Genomic DNA, 18,896 nt, shown 5'->3' with positions numbered 1-18,896 from the left:
GTGCCTCAGAAGAAAGGCCTCGTGCTCTACTTCCAAAAAATCGGGCACTGAAAACCCCATGGAGCAGTTCTACTGTAACACGCACATGAGGTCACCATGAATCAGAAATCAATGGCAACAGGTTACAGGTTAATATTTGCACAGGCCCAGTTAAGCGTCTGCTGGAATACACAGCAAGCAATTATCAGTGGCTACCTCGACAACTCTACACACTTCACAAATCTTTGCTATGACCATGTGTTACCTTTATAATTTTTTTTAAAACAATACTAAACATTCCCTGCTCAGTAGGGCTTAGAAAAGCATACCAGAAAGTCTCCAGGAAAACTCTCCCTGGCTGTTCTGGAGATGAACTTCTGGAGTTTTCCCAGAAGTCGGCAGGCTGGGTGAAGTGCTGAGCACAGGGCCCGGCATACAGCAGGTGGGCCACATAAATGGTACACACTAGTACTGGAGCCCTGGTGGCGTAGTGGTTAAGAGCTCGGCTGCTAACCAAAAGGTGGGCAGTTCGAATCCACCAGCTGCTGCTTGGAAACCCTACAGGGCAGTTTTACTCTGTCCTATGGACTCACTTATGAGTCGGAATTGACTTCACAGGAACAGGTTTTAACACGTTGAATATTAGGTGCCACAGACCAAACCAAAATCACGTAATACTCAAGTGCAGCAAATGGTATTGCCCGGGCACAGTTTTCTAGGGATCAGTCAAAGTTAGTAACCATGTGGAGCACTTTTCCAAGAGGAAAGCCTCCAAAGCTGGTCCCACTACCCACAGCCTAGCAGCCCCCAGGCTAATCTCTCCCAGGGACAGAGGCTAAACTCTCAGGGCAGGTCCCATGCTTCATTTGCACAAGCTCCCATTGTGGTAAGAAAGGTGGCCCAAGTTCAAGGTTTGTTGGTTTTATATGTTTTTATTAGTTACTTTACCTCACACTGCAGCTAAAACAAATTTACACTTGTGGGTTCAGTCAGTCACAGCAGGTAAATAATGTTTTGAGGAGAGAGAAGGAAAAGTTTAGGCATCCTCCCCCCTCCAAGCCACTAACTGGGCTTAGTTTGTTCTACTGACGGGTTAAACAGAATGAATGACACTGTGGGCCTTTATTTCACCTAATTCAGTGCTCAGGCCTACAAAGCAACTATGTGAAGGCTGTTTACCCACCACAGTTAAAACAAACTTTCCAGGCCCTACCATCCTTCAGAAAAAAATAAAACTACGTCTCTTCAAAGGCGGGATGTCTTCTATGTGACACAAAGTTCTGAAGTGTGCTGGGAGCCTGATCAGCCTTACAGTCAATGATTGAGAAGGGTATTTCCACAGATCTTTACATCTCCATTTGGAGGCTGTTCTCACTAAATGAGCTACAATTTTCTAATCTTGAATGTTTAAACACTGCAAATGAACTCCAAGCATCTCACGGCAGCCCCATGCACAAAGAAACTCTGCCCCGTCCTGCCCCACCATCCCCATGAGCAGTTTTGAATCAGGCCTTTGTGATCCATAGCGTCTTCATTGGCTGATTTTCAGAAGTAAATTTCTTCCTAGTCCTTAGTCTGGAAGCTCTGCTGAAACCTGTTCAGCATCACATCAACATACGAGCCTCCACTGACAGACGAGTGGAACCAAACCCAGGTCTCTCACATGGAAGGCAAGAATTCTACCACTGAACCACCAAAACAAACAAACCAACCTAACCCGTTGCCATCAAGTCGATCGCTACTCATAGCAACCCTACAGGACAGAGTAGAACTGCCCCACAGAGTTTCCAAGGAGCGCCTGGTGGATTCAAACTGCCAACCTTTTGGTTAGCAGCCACAGAACTTAACCACTACGCCACCAGTTTCCACCGAACCACTGACGGCCTCATAATGTACGTATGATAATTCCTCAATCATACAGAACTTTTTTCCTTTTCTTTTCTGGTCCCGGCTCAACACCAGAGCTTGTGTTTAAAAAAAAAAGACAAAACAAGTGAAAGCTTGGGATGGGGTGGTGGTGAGTGGTCCAAGGGTCAGAATACTTTTAATCCAGTGTCTTCACCTTCTATATTTAGTTTCTAATCAAATATTAACAATCCTGACATCCCTGACATGGTCTCAATCATCAGTATTCCAGCTGGTTTGGAAAGGAAACTTGGCCCCTTCTTTGCCCATGTTTCTGGCTCAGCCCTCTCCTCAGGCAGGAATGCTCTGGGGAGGGGACTCCTACCCCACGGCCTCACCCTCAGTGGAGCAGCTGACCGACTGGTCAAGGCCGGGCCAAAGCCTGCACAGGGGCTGGAGGGGAATGACCCCATGAAAAATTTACTCCTTTGAAGACTCCAAACATTTTTTTCTCACAGTAGACAGACTAACTTGTTTTCACACTACTTCCACTAATGACTTTTCACCCTGATATTAACAGAGCATGCTAAAGTATGGGTGACATTTTTTATTAAAATTAGCTTAAAAGTAACTCTTGGAGAAGGTGCCCAAAGGAGTAACTGTCCCTCCTTCCTCCCAGGCTGTGCTCTGATCAGAACTTGCTGACTCTCACGCCACACTTCACAGTGCTCTCTGCCTCCTCCCCCTTCTCACTTCCCAAGTCAGTGGTGACCTTTTTGCCTCACCTGACTGGGCGGCAGACCCTGAACCCACCTGCTTACAGGTAGGTATGGCCACCTCCTGCCACCTACTACCATGCAGCCTCGTACCTAAGCCCCCTTTCCCTTCTTGCCCCTGGCACTTGAAGGTCACAAATGTGCCTTCACAGCCTATCACAACTAGTGCTTGTTTTCAGGTGGCCAGCACAGTGGTTAAGCTTTCGGTGGCTAACGAAAAGGTCAGCCGTTCAAACACACTCATTGCTCCTTGGAAACCCTCTGAGGCAGTTCTACCCTATCCTATAGGGCTGCTTTGAGTTGGAATTGACTCGTCAGGAGGTTTGGTTTGGTTTTCTTAGAACCCCCAAAGTCAGATGACCAGTGAGAGACAGGATTCAGATCCCCTCCCCCCAAATCCTTTACAAGCATTTTAGAAACATTTTTCAACTGGGGCTAAAACACAGTGGGGTCTTCAGGTGACCAGGACAGTTCAGCAACCAGAACATCCCGTTGTTCCCTGAGGGAAGTGGGAGGGGCAAAACGATGAGCTGCTCTGTGAGCTGTGAGGAGAGCCGGTGGAAATTTCCATCTGAATTCCAAGTTTGGAAAAAAACTCCCTTCTTTCCTGTGATAAATTATGATGCTGGGGCAAGAGCTCTGGAAAGGTCCTGACCCAGATGAAGCCACTGATGGCACAAGGCCAAGCCCTCTCTTTTTAGACTCTTTTAAGAAACCTCCCACAAATCACAGACAAACTCTGTTGCGTGGAAGAGATGGAGTCAACGGTGATTTTCCTAAGACAGAAACCTTCAAATGACAGACAAGTCCACACTGGCAATTTTGCTTGTGATTAGGAGTAAGTGACAGCACACAGAGCGTACATACCCAGGCTCTAGGAATGCCATGGTTTAAATCCCAAATATGCCACTTACTAAAAATGTCCTTAGCTTATAATAGTATGCACTGGGTAGGACTGTTGCGAGGACTAATAAAGAAAATGGATTACAATCGACTGCTAACCTAAAAGTTGGCAGTTCAAACCCAACCAGCGGCATCATGGAAGAAAGGCTTCCATAAAGTCTACAGCCAAGAAAGCCCTATGGGAGCACTTCTACTCTGTAACACATGGGGTCACCAGGGGTCAGAAGTGACTGGAAGGCAACAGATAAAAATAAAGTATCAGCGTTATATCATTAGCTCATAGCTTCCCTGGGAAGATGAATCCATAAACTCTGGCACTTCCAGTAAGCGCATTAATTGGAGTCCCAGGGTGGTGTAAATGGTTAAGCACTTGACTGCTAAGCTAAAGATTTGAGGTTCAAGTCCACTCAGGCCCTTTGGAAGAAAGGCTTGGCAGTCTTACCTTCAAACAAGGAGCACAGTTCTACTCAGACCTACATGGGGTCACCATGAGTCGGAGGCAGCTCAACTGCAACTGGTTAAATGCACTGATTGTATCAACTCATTTAATCCTTACCACACCCCAAGGAGGACGGTACTATTATTATTCCCAGAGCAAACTGGTGCACAGGTAGGTTAAGTGACTTGCCCAAAGTCACACAGCTAGTAAGTAAGAGGATTTCTCAGGCAACTGTTAAATCCTAGCTTGTCCTGAAGACCTTTAGGAAACACTTGAGTCAAGGAGTTACAAGCTCGTGGAGCTGACAGGCTCGCTCTTCCTGAAAGCGCCGCGGTGCATCCTCCCACTAAGCTAACAGAAGCCCGGCTACCAGGACCCCTGTAGCCTGGGTTACAAAGCAGAAGGGGATTCCCAGGCCAGCATGTTTGTGGTGGAGCTGGCCAGCTTCATGCAGGCCCAGTCCGGAAAGAAAAGAAAGCCGGGGAAGCCCAGCCTTTCAAAGTCCCTCCTTTCAAAGCTGAGTTGGCTATTTGTGATCCTGGCCACAGCACTTTATCTTCAGAGAGCTTTTCGGTTGATGGTGAACCACCTGGTTCACAAGCAAAACATCCAGCAAAAGAGGAAAGAAAGAGCAAAAAGAAAAGCACAGTGCACAGAAGATAAAGGGGGAAGGCGAGCTGGGCTGAGAATCCTGATGGGATATCTGGGACCCTCAGATCACTGTTTTCTGGATGCATGCTCTACATTAATGTCACCCCACCCTGAAGTGAAGTAGTGAGGCCCCTCCATCAGTCCCCAACGTGGGGTCCTGGATGTACCTGAAACATGGTGGCGTGTTGTATAAGGAGTTGTTTCCGGCTTGCACTTTGTATTCCAGGATGGAGGGGCATTCCTGGAGAGCGAACCCCAATAGGTCATCACGAACGATCACCACCGTGACCCCAGCAGAGCCTACGTTCTTCTGAGCACCAGCAAAAATCACACCAAACTTAAAAAAAGGAAAGGGTGCTGCATTAGGAGTATTTGGTTATTTTTCACAAATTTGTTCAAGCTTCCCAACCTTCTTTCCAAAGCACAGTTTCTTTAATGAATAGACTCTATCTCTATGCCTGTTTCTACGTAGAGTACATTTCATTCCCTAAAGGAACCTCTATCAGAGACAGTGAATCAATACTCAGAATTCCGAGGCCGCAGGGTCTATGTCTGGTCCCTTTCACCAGTGAGATGCTGACCTAAGCCCACCATTTTAATGGCCTTACAGACATATTCATACTCCTATCCACTCTGTGGAGCCCTGGTGACGCAGTGGTTAAGGACTACAGCTGCTACCCAAAAGGTCAGCAATTCGAATCCACCAGTCACTCCTTGGAAACCATACGGGGCAGTTCTATTCCATCCTATAGATCGCTATGAGTCAGAATCTACTCTACGGCAGTGGGTTTTTTAGTTTTTATTCACTCTGTATACCTCCTTTCTACAATGAAAGCAGTCTTTAAAATGGGACCTCTCTCTAACTGTCCTTGGAGTCCTTGGGGAGTGCAAGACATTAATGCGCACAGTTGCTAACTGAAAGGCTGGAGATCCAAGTCTACCCAGAGGCACCTCGAAAGGCCAGGCGATCTACTTCCAAAAAATCAGCTATTGAAAACCCTATGGAGCATAGTTCTATTCTAACATGCATGGGGTTGCCATGAGTTGGAGTTGGCTGAATACAACTGTTTTTTTCTCAAGTGTTTCCTTGGTAACCAAAAGCAGGCCTATGTATTAACCACACTTTACAAAGACACAGACTTTCTAACCTATTTATATCTGAATAAAAGGACCATCAAGAAAACCTATTGCCATAGAGTGGATTCTGACTCATGGCAACCCTATAGGACAGAGTAAAACTGCCCCATAGGGTTTCCAAGGAGCACCTGGTGGATTTGAATTGCCAACCTTCTAGTTAGCAGCCGTAGCTCTTAACCACCGCACCGCTGGGGCTCAGTAAGGAGAGGGAGTAAAGAAGATGGCTGTGGGAACAGGGATGGGAACAAGGGATGGGATGGGCTGCCTGAGGGAGAAGAAATTTTAGAAAGCTACAGATGTTTAAAGACACCTGTTGCATAAGATCTAGAACCCTCTCCCCCATCTTCCCGTGACACCTTTAATAAAATCAAGTAGTGTCCCAAGTGGGGAAAAAGGGACAGCTTGCCCCACTGGGAAGGAGCCTTTTTATAGCTTGCATCCTTTAGAATGGCCAGTGCCTGGTGATAATAAAAAGCAGACTACGTTTTAGTTGGGTTAATTGTTGCTGTAATATTTTTTACAGACACGCTACCCTATTACTGCATGTACCTGGGTAGACTGCTCCCACTGCCCCACCCTCAGCATGCCACTTGTAAAATCTGTGTCTGGTTGATACTCTTGGAGTGGAGGTGGGTGTAATGCAAGATGGGGCTCTTTCACTTAAACCCTTGAAGAGAGCAAGTCACTCATAGTGTGTTGACCAAAGAAGTTGCCTAAGAGCCTCTCTCAAAGGCAGCAAAATCATCAAGGACCTGACTAGACCCTGTGAGGCTGTCAGTATCTTGGGGCTGGGATGCTCAGTATCCTTAAATTTCCACAACCAGTAAAAACCAAACAACTGTCCACCTGCTTACTCAGAGCTAGTCTGCGTCAAGGTTTGCTGGCCCCAGACTCCCAGGGCCTTTCTGATCCTGCTTGCTCTTGTTAGCTGTTGATGAATCAGCCCCGAACTCATGGCAACCCCGTGCACAATGGGACAAAATGGTGCCCAGTCCTGCACCATCCCCATGATTGGTTGTGGATCAGACTGTTTTGATTCACAGAGTTTTCATTAGCGATTTTTGAAAGTAGGTCACCAGGCTTTTCTTCCTAGTCCACCTTAGTCTGGAAGCTCCAATGAAATCTGTTCAGCATCATGGCAACGGGCAGATGGTCGGTGGCTGCACATGAAGTGCACTGGTCAGGAATCTAACCTGGGTGTCCTGTGTCAAAGGCAAGAATTCTACCTCTGAGCCACCACTGATCCCTTTTCCTATATTATCCAAACTCTGGGGGCTTATGGGAAAGAACCCCATCTATATACTATTCGCAAATAGTATATACTAAAATCCCTCTAAATGAACTGACAACAGTGAATTTCCCCAAAACAGCCTCTCATACGCTACCTTGGAAACATCCACTGGCTTGGATAGGAAGTTTGAGGACATGTCACAAACCAACACTGCTCCTTTGACATCTGGTATAAAATCAAACTCCACTCCATGCACGGTCTCGTTTGCGCAATAATACACGTAAGAGGAGTCTGGGTTGAGGTTCCAGGTGCTGGGATCTGGAATTTCTATCACAGAAGAAAAATATGACACTTTCCACATGTACTCTCCTTTTTCCATGTAAGGTTGGGAATCAACCAGAAGATTGCTATCCATCCCCTAGCAGCAAAAGATTAACTGATTCCAAAGCATTTCCCAAGTAAAAAACACCCTATAGTCTTACATTAGAATCATGGCTCACATCCAAAAAGAATGATCTGTCCCACCGTTTCCACTGTGATTGGGGGCAAAAAGTCTTCAAGAATGGCATGGTGAATATCTGGCTCACTCCTTGTCATCCATCCTTCCTCCTTCCACTGATGAGCTAGTGATTTCCTCTTGGGGCCCCAGCCCTCCTTCACTCTCAGCCCTATAATTCCAGTGAAGCCAATTCCAACCCCAGGCCCAGGGGCAGAATGTGACTCAGGCACAGCACTGTGGCTGATCCAGAGCGGGGCACCTGAGACCTCAGGCTGTTACTGGGAACACTCTGGCAAAGGCACTGAAATGGGGAGAATGTAAGGTCAGCAGTAGCTGTGGTCAAAAGGGAGGAGGAAGCCTTCCTAACTGTGGGGCCATCCGGGAGAGACATCAGGACCTAGAGACATTGTTGGGGCCCTTGATCAAGCCATACCTGAAACCAAACCAGCCCCTGGACTTTTCAGCTAAATAGTCTATAAGTCTTTCTGCACAAGCCAGTTAATAGTCTCAGCTAGTACAGCCAGTCACCCAATCTACGTCATACCAAACTAACTACTGACAAGGGAAGTAAAGAATTAAAAACACCTGCAGACTCCCCTGGGCAGGGGTAACATGACATCTGAGGGTCACCCACCAGTCAGCATTTTACCATCCAGCTTCATCTCCCATCACTTACTTGTGTAGCTCCCAAGTTTGGGGTGGACGATATTAACAGTCCCAAACTTCTTGGCTTCTTCTGCGGCCTTAGCCGACCAAGCTCCTGTCACCACGTAGTCAGCACACCTTGCTGCTTTCAGGCCAATCAGGTTCAAGGGGATGGCACTGAACTGGCCAGACCCACCTCCTTGCACAAAAATCACCTTGTAGTTGTCTGGAACAGCTCTGGGCAGAAAAACCATTGACAGTTAATTCACAGACTCACAGGACCAAAGACTGAGAATGAGTAATGCTCTACCACTGCTTTACCTTGGGTGGATTTACTACAAGACATACGGTAAAATCCCACTGTATCTAACTTTGTCTTCCCCATTCAGTCGTCTATCTATTCATTCCTTTAGCAACTATTTATTAAGCACAGCGGTGGACACCTATGGTTACTCTATGGATGGAATCTATTCCTCCTTTTCCTAGTAACAACACCTGATTTTTCCATTAGAAAACCATCCCTCTGGCACTCAGCCACATGGTTCACTGTGGCCAACCCCAGCTCCAGGGCAAGAGCACATGACCCAAGTTGGCCAATGGAATTTGGTTCTGAGACCTTTGAATGAACTTCTGGAAAGAGGAACTGCTTCTGTTGAAGTGAAAAATTAACTTGGAGGAGCTAATCCTGCATCCATGGATGGCCATCTTGGTCTCCATGTGGGAAAAGTACGCCCAAGAATGAAGCTAATACATAAGACCCAGAAGATAGAGAAAAGGGCTTTCCTGACATTATCTGAGCTCCTAAATCACTCCTCTACTTTACTGTATGTAAGCTGATGCATTCCCTTTTTTGCTCAAGGTAGTGAGTTGGCCTTCCGTCACTTGCAACCAAAAGTCCTGAAATATCTATGTGCTAGGTGGCACCATGTTATCGACCAAGTCAACACTGGGGAGGGATCTTTGTTGTTTCAGGTCTAATCATGTACTACACTAAGATTAAAATTCTGAATAATTAAGATGCTGGTTGGAACGACTACAGGCAGCAGAATAAGGCCAGCTCCAGAAGGACTAGGCCATGGATATTGGACCCAAGCCGTCGAGTAAAGTCGGAGTGTGGGAAGAGGTAAGCAGATGGCGGATGGCTAGGAGCACAGAGCTCTAGCACAAAGGTGGAAATAAAATAACGCAGGGCAATGTGATAGGATCTTAGAGAATAAGTGGTATGCAAGTATCTTCCTCTGAAAACATGCCTGGCCTTGAGCACTGCTCAGTAGAACAACAGAATCAAGCAGTCAGGTCTTAGGGATGCTTTAATCATGAGGTTCTAGTAGCTGGGCGGACTGGTAGCCCAAGGTTCTGGATTTATGTTACACAGATGCAAAGCAGTTTAACAAGGTCAGGACAGGAACTGGGTGGGAAGAAACCAGACAGAGGCCTAGTTACACGGATGCAAAGTAGGAATTTGGCCAGAGGAAGAAAGCATAGGCTAGTAAACCAAACTGGGCTCAAAGGCTCACAGCCAAGTGGGTCAAACGCTGTGTCTCCCGGGCTAAGGCTCAAACCCCTCCCCGCTCCATGAAAGCAAGATTGTTCTGTGGATTGCATGGGGCCCAGCAGGCAGAGGCGGGAGTAGGAAGCAAGCAATGATCACAAGTTCTGAACACTCATATAGCAATGGGCTTCTATGCTTCTCACATGTATATCACTAAGCCTGCCTCACCTGAATCACTCTGTCAAGGCAATTTAGAAGATGTTGAGACTAAATTATATCCCCCCCGCCCCCAAAAGATATGCTGAAGTCTTAACTTCTGAACCTGTGAAATGTGACTCTGTTTGGAAACGGTCTTTAAGGAGGATGTTACCAAGTTAACATGAGGTCATACTGTCTAGGGCATGTCCTAAAATTCTATGACTGGGGTCCTTGTAAAAGAAAAGATAAAACAGAGACAGGGAGACACAAGAAGGATGCTACATGACACTGCTGCTACAAGCGACGGAAAGCCCGAAGCTACCCAGAAGCTAGGAAAGAAGTATGAAACAGGTTCTCCCTCACAGCCTCTAAAGGACTCAACATGGCTAATGCCCCGATCTTGAACTCCCAGCCTCCTGAACTGTGAGGAGATAAACTGCTGTTCTTATAACCCACTCAGTTTGTGGTATTTTGTTACAGCAGCTGTAAGAAACTAATACGAAAGCAAAGTTATGTAGTGATCAGTACGATTCCAATTTTCTTAATAAAATAACGCAAAACCAAACCAAAGCAAACCCATTCTTATCGAGTCAATTGTGACTCATAGCGACCCTACAGGACAGAGTAGAACTGCCCCATAGGGTTTCCAAGGAATGGCTGGTGGATTCAAACTGCCGACCTTTTGGTTAGCAGCCGAGCTCTTAACCACTGCATCACCAGGGCTCCCAATAATGCAAAGATGGACCATAAGATATTAACAATGATTATTCCCCATTAGTGGGGCTACAGAAGATTCCAGTTCTCTTTGTGCATTTCTGTTTTTTCTAAACTTTCTACAATGAATGCGCACTCTCTTTGCGAGCAGGAGGAAAAAGTGTTTTTTTAAGGTTGCCGTATCTGTATATGTATGTGAGTATATATTTATACAATACACAAAACCTCTCCTTTGAACAGCAATCTAAGATTAAAGTTTCCTCTGTGTATGAAAGTCAGTATACATAACCTAGGATTGTTCACTCAAGCAGTGGTTCCCAGAGCACAGAACGCTTAAAATTATCCAAACAGCCTGTTAAAAATGAAGTTTCTCCAGAGATTCTGATTCAGGAGGTCTAAGTAGAGCCCACACTTGAATTTTTAATAACCATCCCCCCACCAGCTGATTCAAACCAGGCCCAGGCTTCAAGAACCACTACATGAAATCATAGCGGGTTAATGCTGACCAAGCCGACCATTTCTTTGTGGTTTAAATCTCTTTTAAGCCAGTTTAATTCCACAGTGCTAAAAACACTTTCCTAGTGTTATGGATTGAATTGTGTTCCCCAAAAAGATATGATGAAGTCCTAACTTCTGCACAAGTAAACGTGACATTGGGGAAACAGGCTTTTTTTCTTTGTATACGGTATCAGTTAAATTAAATCATGCCAGAGTGTAGAGCAGGTCTTAATTCTAACCTCTTCTGAGTGGCCTCTTATAAAAGAGAAGGACAAACACAGAAATGGAGTCACACAGAGGGTGAAGACAGCATGTGAAGACCCACTTACGAGCCAAGGAATACCAGGAAGTAGCCCGACTGCCAGAAGCTGAAAGGACTAGGAAGGATCTTCTCCTACAGCCAACAAAGAAAGGGCACAGCCCTGCCAAATGTCCTGAATTCAGATTTCTAGCCTCCAGAAAGGAGTCCCTGGGTGGCAGAAGAGGTTAAGCACCTCACTACTGCCAAAAGGTCAGCAGTCTGAACCCACCCAGAGACAGTAGACAGGCCCAACAATCTGCTTCTGAAAGGTCACGGCCCTGAAAATCCTATTGAACAGTTCTACCCTGCACACATGGGGCCACCATGAGTCAGAATCAACTCAATGGCCACTAACAACAACCTCCAGAACTATGAGAAAATAAATTTCTGTTCTTTAAAAAGCATTATGTATTAAGGTTGAATCTGGGAGGATCTTAAAAATAACATGTTTAACTATGGAATATTACGGACACAAAAAAACAGGTACAGAAAATAATGTAACAGACGTCTGGGTATGGAACTGTAAAGTAAGAGTAACATAATTTGGTCTTTAAAATTTTAACTTACAACAATTCCCGCACAAGATTCTCCGTGGTGTTAATAATCTTAGCGAAATCTGATGATCTGTGGCTCATTTCTGTGGAGAGGAAGATAAACAACGAAAAAGTTTCAATTCAAAACCAAACAAGCAGAAGGGACTTTAGAAATAACTACAAAATTTGCAGGTAAAAAACCCTAAGGATTTCACACACAAAAACACATCAGAGCTAACAAATTCACCAAAGTTACAGGATATAATAAGATCAATATTCAAAAATTCATTGCCTTTATATGCATTAGCAAAGAGCAATCCAAAACTGAAATTAAGAAAACAATTTTATTTACGACAGCACCAAAAAGAATAAAATACCTAGGAACAAATTTAATAAAATAATTGTTAGAATTGGACACTGAAAACTATAAAACATCATTGAAAGAGATTAACAAAAGCTTAAATAAATTCGTGGATTGGAAAATTGAATACTGTTAAGACAGTAATGCTCCCTAAAGTGGTCTACAGATTCAACTCAACCCCTACCAAAAACCCTGCTGTATTTTCCTTGCAGAAATTGACAAGCTGATCCTAAAATTCATACAGAAATGCAAGGGATCCAAATTCACCAAAAACAATCTTGAAAAAGATGAACAAGGCTGGAGGACTCCTACTTCCCAATTTGAAAACTTACTACAAAGCGGCAGTAACCAAGACTGTGTGACACTAGCATACAGACAGAAATTAGATTCATGGAACAGAAATTGAGAGTCCAGGGAAAAAAACCCACACATTTATGGCCAACTGATTTTCGAAAAGGCTGCCAAAACAATTCTATGTGGAAAGAATAGTCTTTTTCAACAGATGGTGCTAGGACCACTGGATCTCCACATGTAAGAGAATGAAGTTGAACCCTTACCTCACACCATATACAAAAAGTAACTCCAAAAGGACAAAGACCTAAATGTAAGAGCTCAAATTATAAAACTCCTGGAAGAAAATACAGGAGTAAATCTTTTTGACCTTGGATTTGATAACAGACTCTTAGGTACGACACCCACCACACAAGCAACAAAAGAAAAAATAGACTTCATCAAAATTAGAAACTTTTGGGCATCAAAGTATACTAACAACGAAGTGAAAAGATAACCAGAAGGGAATAAAATATTTGTAAATTATACATGTAATAAGGGTCTAGTACCCAGAATATACAAATCATTCTTAAAACTCAACAACAAAAAGACAAACGACACACTCTAAAGATGGGCAAAAGATCTGAGTAGGCATTTCCAAGGGAGACATAAAAATGGCCAATAAGCACATGAAATGATACTCAACATCAGCAGTCATTAAGGAAATGAAAATCAAAACCACATTAGATACCACTTCATACTCATTTGGATAGCTACAGTTTAAAAAAAAAAAAAAAAGGACCGCGGAGGCTGGATAAACACCTGAAACTATTGCCCTCAGTTCATCTTTAAACCTTAAACCAAAAATATCCCCTGAAGTCTTCTTAAAACAGTAGTGGTTAAGTGCTACAGCTGTTAAGCAAAAAGTCAGCAGTTCGAATCTGCCAAGTGCTCCTTGGAAACTCTACAGAGCAGTTCTGCTCTGTCCTATAGGGTCGCTATGAGTCAGAATCGACTTGATGGCAGTGGGTTTGGTTTTTTTTTTTTTTTAATTTGTTTAACTAGTAAAGAATGTCTACCTTGAGCATTATGCTCTTTTAAGAACTATTGATATGGGATCAAATTGACAAAAGCAACTCAAAAGATTAGATAGGAACCTTAAGGGCCAGTGAGTTTATATTGATGGTAGAGGAACAAGTCAGAAAAGGAGCGTGAGAATGGTTGCACAACTTAAAGAATGTAATCGGTGGCACTCAATTGCACATGTAGAGATTGTTGAATTCGTGTACGTTCCACTGTGTATATTTCTCAACGACACCAAAAAGTAAAACAAATTATTTTTTATAAACGGGGAAAAAAAATTGCATAATAAAGGGAGATTTCAGTGATTTCTGCATTCAAATTGTGTTTGAACCCCAAGATTCAGATTACTTAGATTAGGGAAGATCCAAATTGATTTCCAAATTGCAAACATCTTAGCCTTATAATCACAGCAGAGTAATTTTTCAAGTGACAGGTTCATTGAATGAGCCCTTTACTAATTCATCATTAGGTATCCTGACTCCTCAATGTCTCCTTCTCAAGAACAGGAATCCGTGGCAATGCTGTCCTTCAGGACAGCTGCAAATTTCACGTTGTGAGCTCACTTCACAGAAATCTAAATACATGTCCCAAGTCCAGAGGAACAAAATAACAGCAACAAGCACACAGTTAGTCCTACGGTCTCCTAACACTAAGCACCCTTTGGAACTACCAAAAAATAAATAAAAGAAGGTAAACTTTAAAACTCATAGGTCCCTCTTGCCCAATAATACACCAAAACCAAAACCAAACACGATTCTAACTCATAGTGACCCTACAGGACAGAGAAGAACTACTCCCTAAGGTTTCCAAGGCTGTAATCCTTACAAAAGCAGGCACCCACATCCTTCTCCCACGAGGCAGCCGGTGGGTTCAAACCACCGACCCTTCGGTTAGCAGTCCAGTGCTTAACCACTGTGCCGCCTGGGGCCCTCCCCAATAAGAAAGAGGAGAGAAACTAGCAAAGAAATTATGAATATGCAACATCTTCACTTCTAAACTTTAATAAGTTAGTATTTACAGAAAATAAAACTAAATTGAAACGTGAAGCAATATGGTAAATGTCTGGGGCACTGTTATGCAAATCAGCAGTACCTTCACTTCAGATGCTGTGATTAGCAAAAATCAATTATTAAACGAGACAATGAGATGTTACCATCACCACTAGCTGTGGGAAGGAAACGGAGTTTGCTTTTAAATGCTGGTTTCAAAATTGTCTCTATCAAGCATGCAACCAAAATTATTAAAGTTTAAAAGTGTATCTACAAAGGCCTATAGGAAGACCCTGGTACGTCTAGGCTTGATGCATTTAGGTTGCTTTCCTCTGAAACCTGGACATTCACAGAATCCACAAGTAAATCTTACCAAGAACACTAATCCCAACTCCTCTGTAGTCTAATAATTCTTTTTGTATCTCCAACAGGACCTAGAAAAATAAAAGAAAATAAAATGACTTCTGTGTACTGTGCACAGCTTTCCTTCTGTACAGCCAGGCCTGAGAGGCGCGGGGTGGGGGGGTCGCCTCACAAGGCCTTCGGAGTCAGGAGACGGTCCCCACCATCGCCCACAGCCGGTGATGCAACTTACACTCAGCTTGAGTGTGAAATTACACAACACGACTGACACTAAGATACAGTTAGTTCTTAAGGCATGGATTTACTTAGATATAAAAATTCACTCTGGTTAAAAAAAAGATGAGATGTCATAGTTATCTAGTGCTGCTATAACAGAAAAACTACAAGTAGACGGCTTTAACAAACAAATTTATTTTCTCAGGACTCAAAGCGCTGGTTCTAGGGGAAGGCTTCCTCTCTCTTGGCTCTGGAGGAAGGTCCTTGTCTTCTTCAGCTTTTCCCTGGTTCCTTGGTTTTGGTATCTATCTTACCCCGTCTCTCCTTCTTTTGCTTGCTTATTTAATCTCTTTTATACCTCAAAAGAGATTAACTGGAAAAGTACCCTACACTAAACATGCCTCATTAACATAACAAAGACAACCCATTCCCAGATGGGCTTATAAACACAGGCATAGGCTTTAGGAAATTACTTGCATGGTCCCAGCTCCACAATGGTGCCAGTGCCACGCACCTTATTTTCATTATTAGCAAGTTATACAATACCCTTGGTGGGTCACAAGGACCTCGTTTGCATAGTTCCACCCAGTCATCTGGTGGGAGCTACAAAAACTATGGCTAGAAAAAAAAGAATTTTTTTTTTTTTATGGCTAGAAGGGCCATATTAAGTAATTCACTGCACCAGAGTTACATAAAACCCAAATAACTACAAACTGGAAAAAAAAAAAGACATTATCTTTTCTTTTTTAAGAAGGAAGCCCTTATCAACTAGCGATGCATATGAGTGATATGACAGAATATCTCGGATTGGCTTTAAAATAATCTGAAGGGCAGGAGGTGCTGAAATAAGATTGTCAAAATGTTGTCAGTTGTCAAACTTTGGATATGTGTCTGTGGAGGTTCATTATATTACTCTATCTTTGCATATGTGAGAAATTTTGCAATAAGACGAAAGAAAAGTTCTAAAAATAAAAACGAACAGAAACCAGGGGCCATACGCCCTCTTGTAGAAGCATCCCCCAGCAGAGATGTCTACAATGGTTTCTTTAAAAGATACTGGCTAAGGAGGACATCATTAAAACAATCTAAACTGGATTTTGACTTGTCTAAAATACAAAATTTTGACAATAATTAAGCAAGATTCCCTTGAAATTGGCTCAAGAATATGTCATCGTTTTGAGAAGAGCTGAATGCCATTAGCAGGACCCGCTCAAGCAAACTTTTATGAAGACATTCCTTCAGTAAAGAGAAATTTTCTGTGATAAACTCATCTTTGAACTTCCGTTTTAAGATTGTACTTTTGTTCCTTGGGGAAAAAACACAAAAAACCCGTTGCTATCAAGTCAATTCTGACTCATACCAACCCTATAGGACAGAGCAGAATTGCCCCATGTGGTTTCCAAGGAGTGGGTGGTGAATTCAAACTGCTGACTTTTTGGTTAGCAGCCAAATGCTTAACCACTGCACCACCAGCCCTCCAATCCTTGAAAAGCCATCTAGAAAAGTCTAGAATCAAAATCATTACAAAGAGTTTTAAAGACTTCTACCCCAAAAAAAACAAGCTCCTTTAATCCAGTGGGCTTTTTTTTTTTCAAACTGCAGATCACAGTCAGTTTTGAGGATCACAACTCGTTTTTTCAATGAAAAAGAACCAAGTAGAATTGAATAGAATACAAAATATAAAAAGTTACATCTACCCCCGCCCCCATGTTAGAGAGTGCACCTGAATGTAAAAATTCTCTTAAGGCAATGAATAGCAAATAAATAATGGTGCCAACTGCCATTACAATAAACGCATAACAAATTACAAAAGAAACAAATATACTGGAGATTCCAAAGACGGATGAGGAGGGAAGTTTCCACAGCTCCAGCAGGAAATCTCACCTAAAACTGACTAGAATAACTAAGAAAAAAATCAGCCCTGCTCTCTGTTACTGAGAACTGGCCCTATGTAAGCAAAAGGCCCTTCCCCCTCCAAAATTGTAGAATTCTCTGTTCTTACCACGACACAGAGAAGGCTCAGTCCCAAGGAGAGCGCTACTCTATTCAACAATAAGTAATTGTGAAGTACTTGGCTATGCCCCCTGTGGGTTGCTACAAGACATTATCAAATTTATCTGGTTAAAAAAAAACAAAATATAACAGCAGCAGCAGCAGATCGTCAATAGGTTCAAGGCACTTGAGAGACTGCCTTTTTCACAGGTGGAGAGCGGGAGGCGGGGGGAGTGGCACAAAGCGCTGGCTACGAAGTGTTAGGAACCGGGAGGAGCCGAAAGCTCCCGGGGGGCTGGGAAAGCAGGGACTGGTTGCCCTTGGACAACCGGTCAGGGTCAGTTAATGGCCTGGGGGAATACCTAATCATTCCATTTGCTCCAGAAAAAAAACTGCAGAGTACTGAACCAGTAACCCCATGCCCACCAAGGTGAGAATACACGAATATCCCTGGGGCAAACAGGTTTAAAAAAAAAACTACGCGTAAAGCAGATGGAGTAAAGCCTTTAAGAAAGGGTAGGTTCCCTACGGGGCAAGCGGTGAAAGGTTGGGCTGCCTTACAAACGTAAATTCTTGAAAAGCAAATTTCCCAAATGCCGGCTAAAGGAAACAGTCCGAGGGAGGCCAAACTGGAGCGTCTGCATTCCCCTACGGTTGACGCATTCACCACGGTCTGTAAAGCCCATCACCCGTTCCTTCATCCCCACTCTTCGTTCATTCACGCCTGTACTCAACACGGCCTGGGTTCGCAGCACCGCACCGCGATGGGAACGCAGGGACGAGAACCTTCTCTTCCCGCCGCACCCCCGCCCGGGTCCGGGAGAAGACACAGCACCCGGGTCAGCAGGTGCGCTGCCGGGGCGCGGACGGCACGCCCCAGCGGGCCTAGTCGTCCACGCCTAGCACGACAGTTGGTGCCAGCGGCAGCTGCACAAACATGCCTCGCCGAGCTTTTTTCACGAAGTGCATTCTTACAGAAGCCCGCCCGCGAGACATCCTGGACCGGGCGGGTGCAAAGCGTTAGCGAAGAGTCGGGGCGGGGAGGGTGGATCCGAGCTCTCGGGGCGGGGATGCGAACCCCCAACGACGCGTGCTCCCGCCGGACCGCGCTGTACGCGCGCCTCGCGGGGACTTACCGAGTGCGGCAGCTTGGCGGGCCCTGGCCCGAAGTTGACCACCAGTTTTGGGGCATCCATGGTGCAGCGGCCAGGTGGCAAATCACCTAGGAGGACCGATAGCGTGGACAGCGCACGTGCGTGGAGAGCACACGTAACCTGCCGTCAGCGGCGTCAGTCTATAGCCGGACTCCGACTCGCCTGCTTCCAACGCGGAGCCGGCTTCCCCACAGCCCCGCGCTACTGCACGCCCTGCGTTGATTGGTTCCCGTGACCGGGCTCGCATCCCCATTGGTCGCGTGGTCACCAGCCGAGGCCCGGATGCAGTTGCCCCTCCTCGCGTTTACTTTTTCGGCCCGCCCCTTTTCGGTCGGTGCAAAGCATGCAGGAGATTGCACCATCCAGCAGACTTGGCCGCACGCCCACCTGAGGATCGTGGGCGGAGGGAAGGGGCTGCCCGTGCCAACCTGCGTTCTCGCTTCGGAGCCCTCGAAGGGGCTGCCCGTGCCAACCTGCGTTCTCGCTTCGGAGCTCTCAGTCAGCCCAGTTCCAGTCTCTCAACCCTGACGCAGCCTATTCTCTCTTGGCCCTACGGGGGGATGCAAAGCAAATCTGTCGCCCCCCGCCCTTCTCCCACCTCTCCTTCACCAGCCCGGTGGGCTGGGC

The 18,896-nt window shown here is 44.9% G+C and overlaps 1 protein-coding gene across 2 annotated transcripts in view; it reads right to left on the bottom strand.

The window, feature by feature from the left end:
• Positions 1-18,468, bottom strand: part of PSAT1 (phosphoserine aminotransferase 1) — a 33,458-nt gene extending 14,990 nt beyond the window's left edge. Inside the window, exons 1-6 of one of the 2 annotated variants that reach the window (XM_049897020.1) lie at positions 18,252-18,467; positions 14,918-14,978; positions 11,876-11,945; positions 8,137-8,342; positions 7,116-7,288; positions 4,761-4,930 (exon numbers count right to left, since the gene is read on the bottom strand). In XM_049897020.1, coding sequence (XP_049752977.1) covers positions 4,761-4,930; positions 7,116-7,288; positions 8,137-8,342; positions 11,876-11,945; positions 14,918-14,978; positions 18,252-18,311 — 740 coding nt within the window. In that variant the 5' untranslated portion in view covers positions 18,312-18,467. Of the gene's footprint in view, positions 1-4,760; positions 4,931-7,115; positions 7,289-8,136; positions 8,343-11,875; positions 11,946-14,917; positions 14,979-18,251 lie in introns of both variants that reach the window. The other variant, XM_049897021.1, reaches the window with a different exon arrangement.
• Positions 18,469-18,896: the final 428 nt, after the last annotated feature.

This window comes from Elephas maximus, chromosome 9 (genome assembly GCF_024166365.1).
Source record: "Elephas maximus indicus isolate mEleMax1 chromosome 9, mEleMax1 primary haplotype, whole genome shotgun sequence".
Lineage (NCBI taxonomy): Eukaryota > Metazoa > Chordata > Mammalia > Proboscidea > Elephantidae > Elephas > Elephas maximus.
Note: the sequence above shows the minus strand (reverse complement) of the source record. Positions and strands in the feature narration are given on the sequence as shown.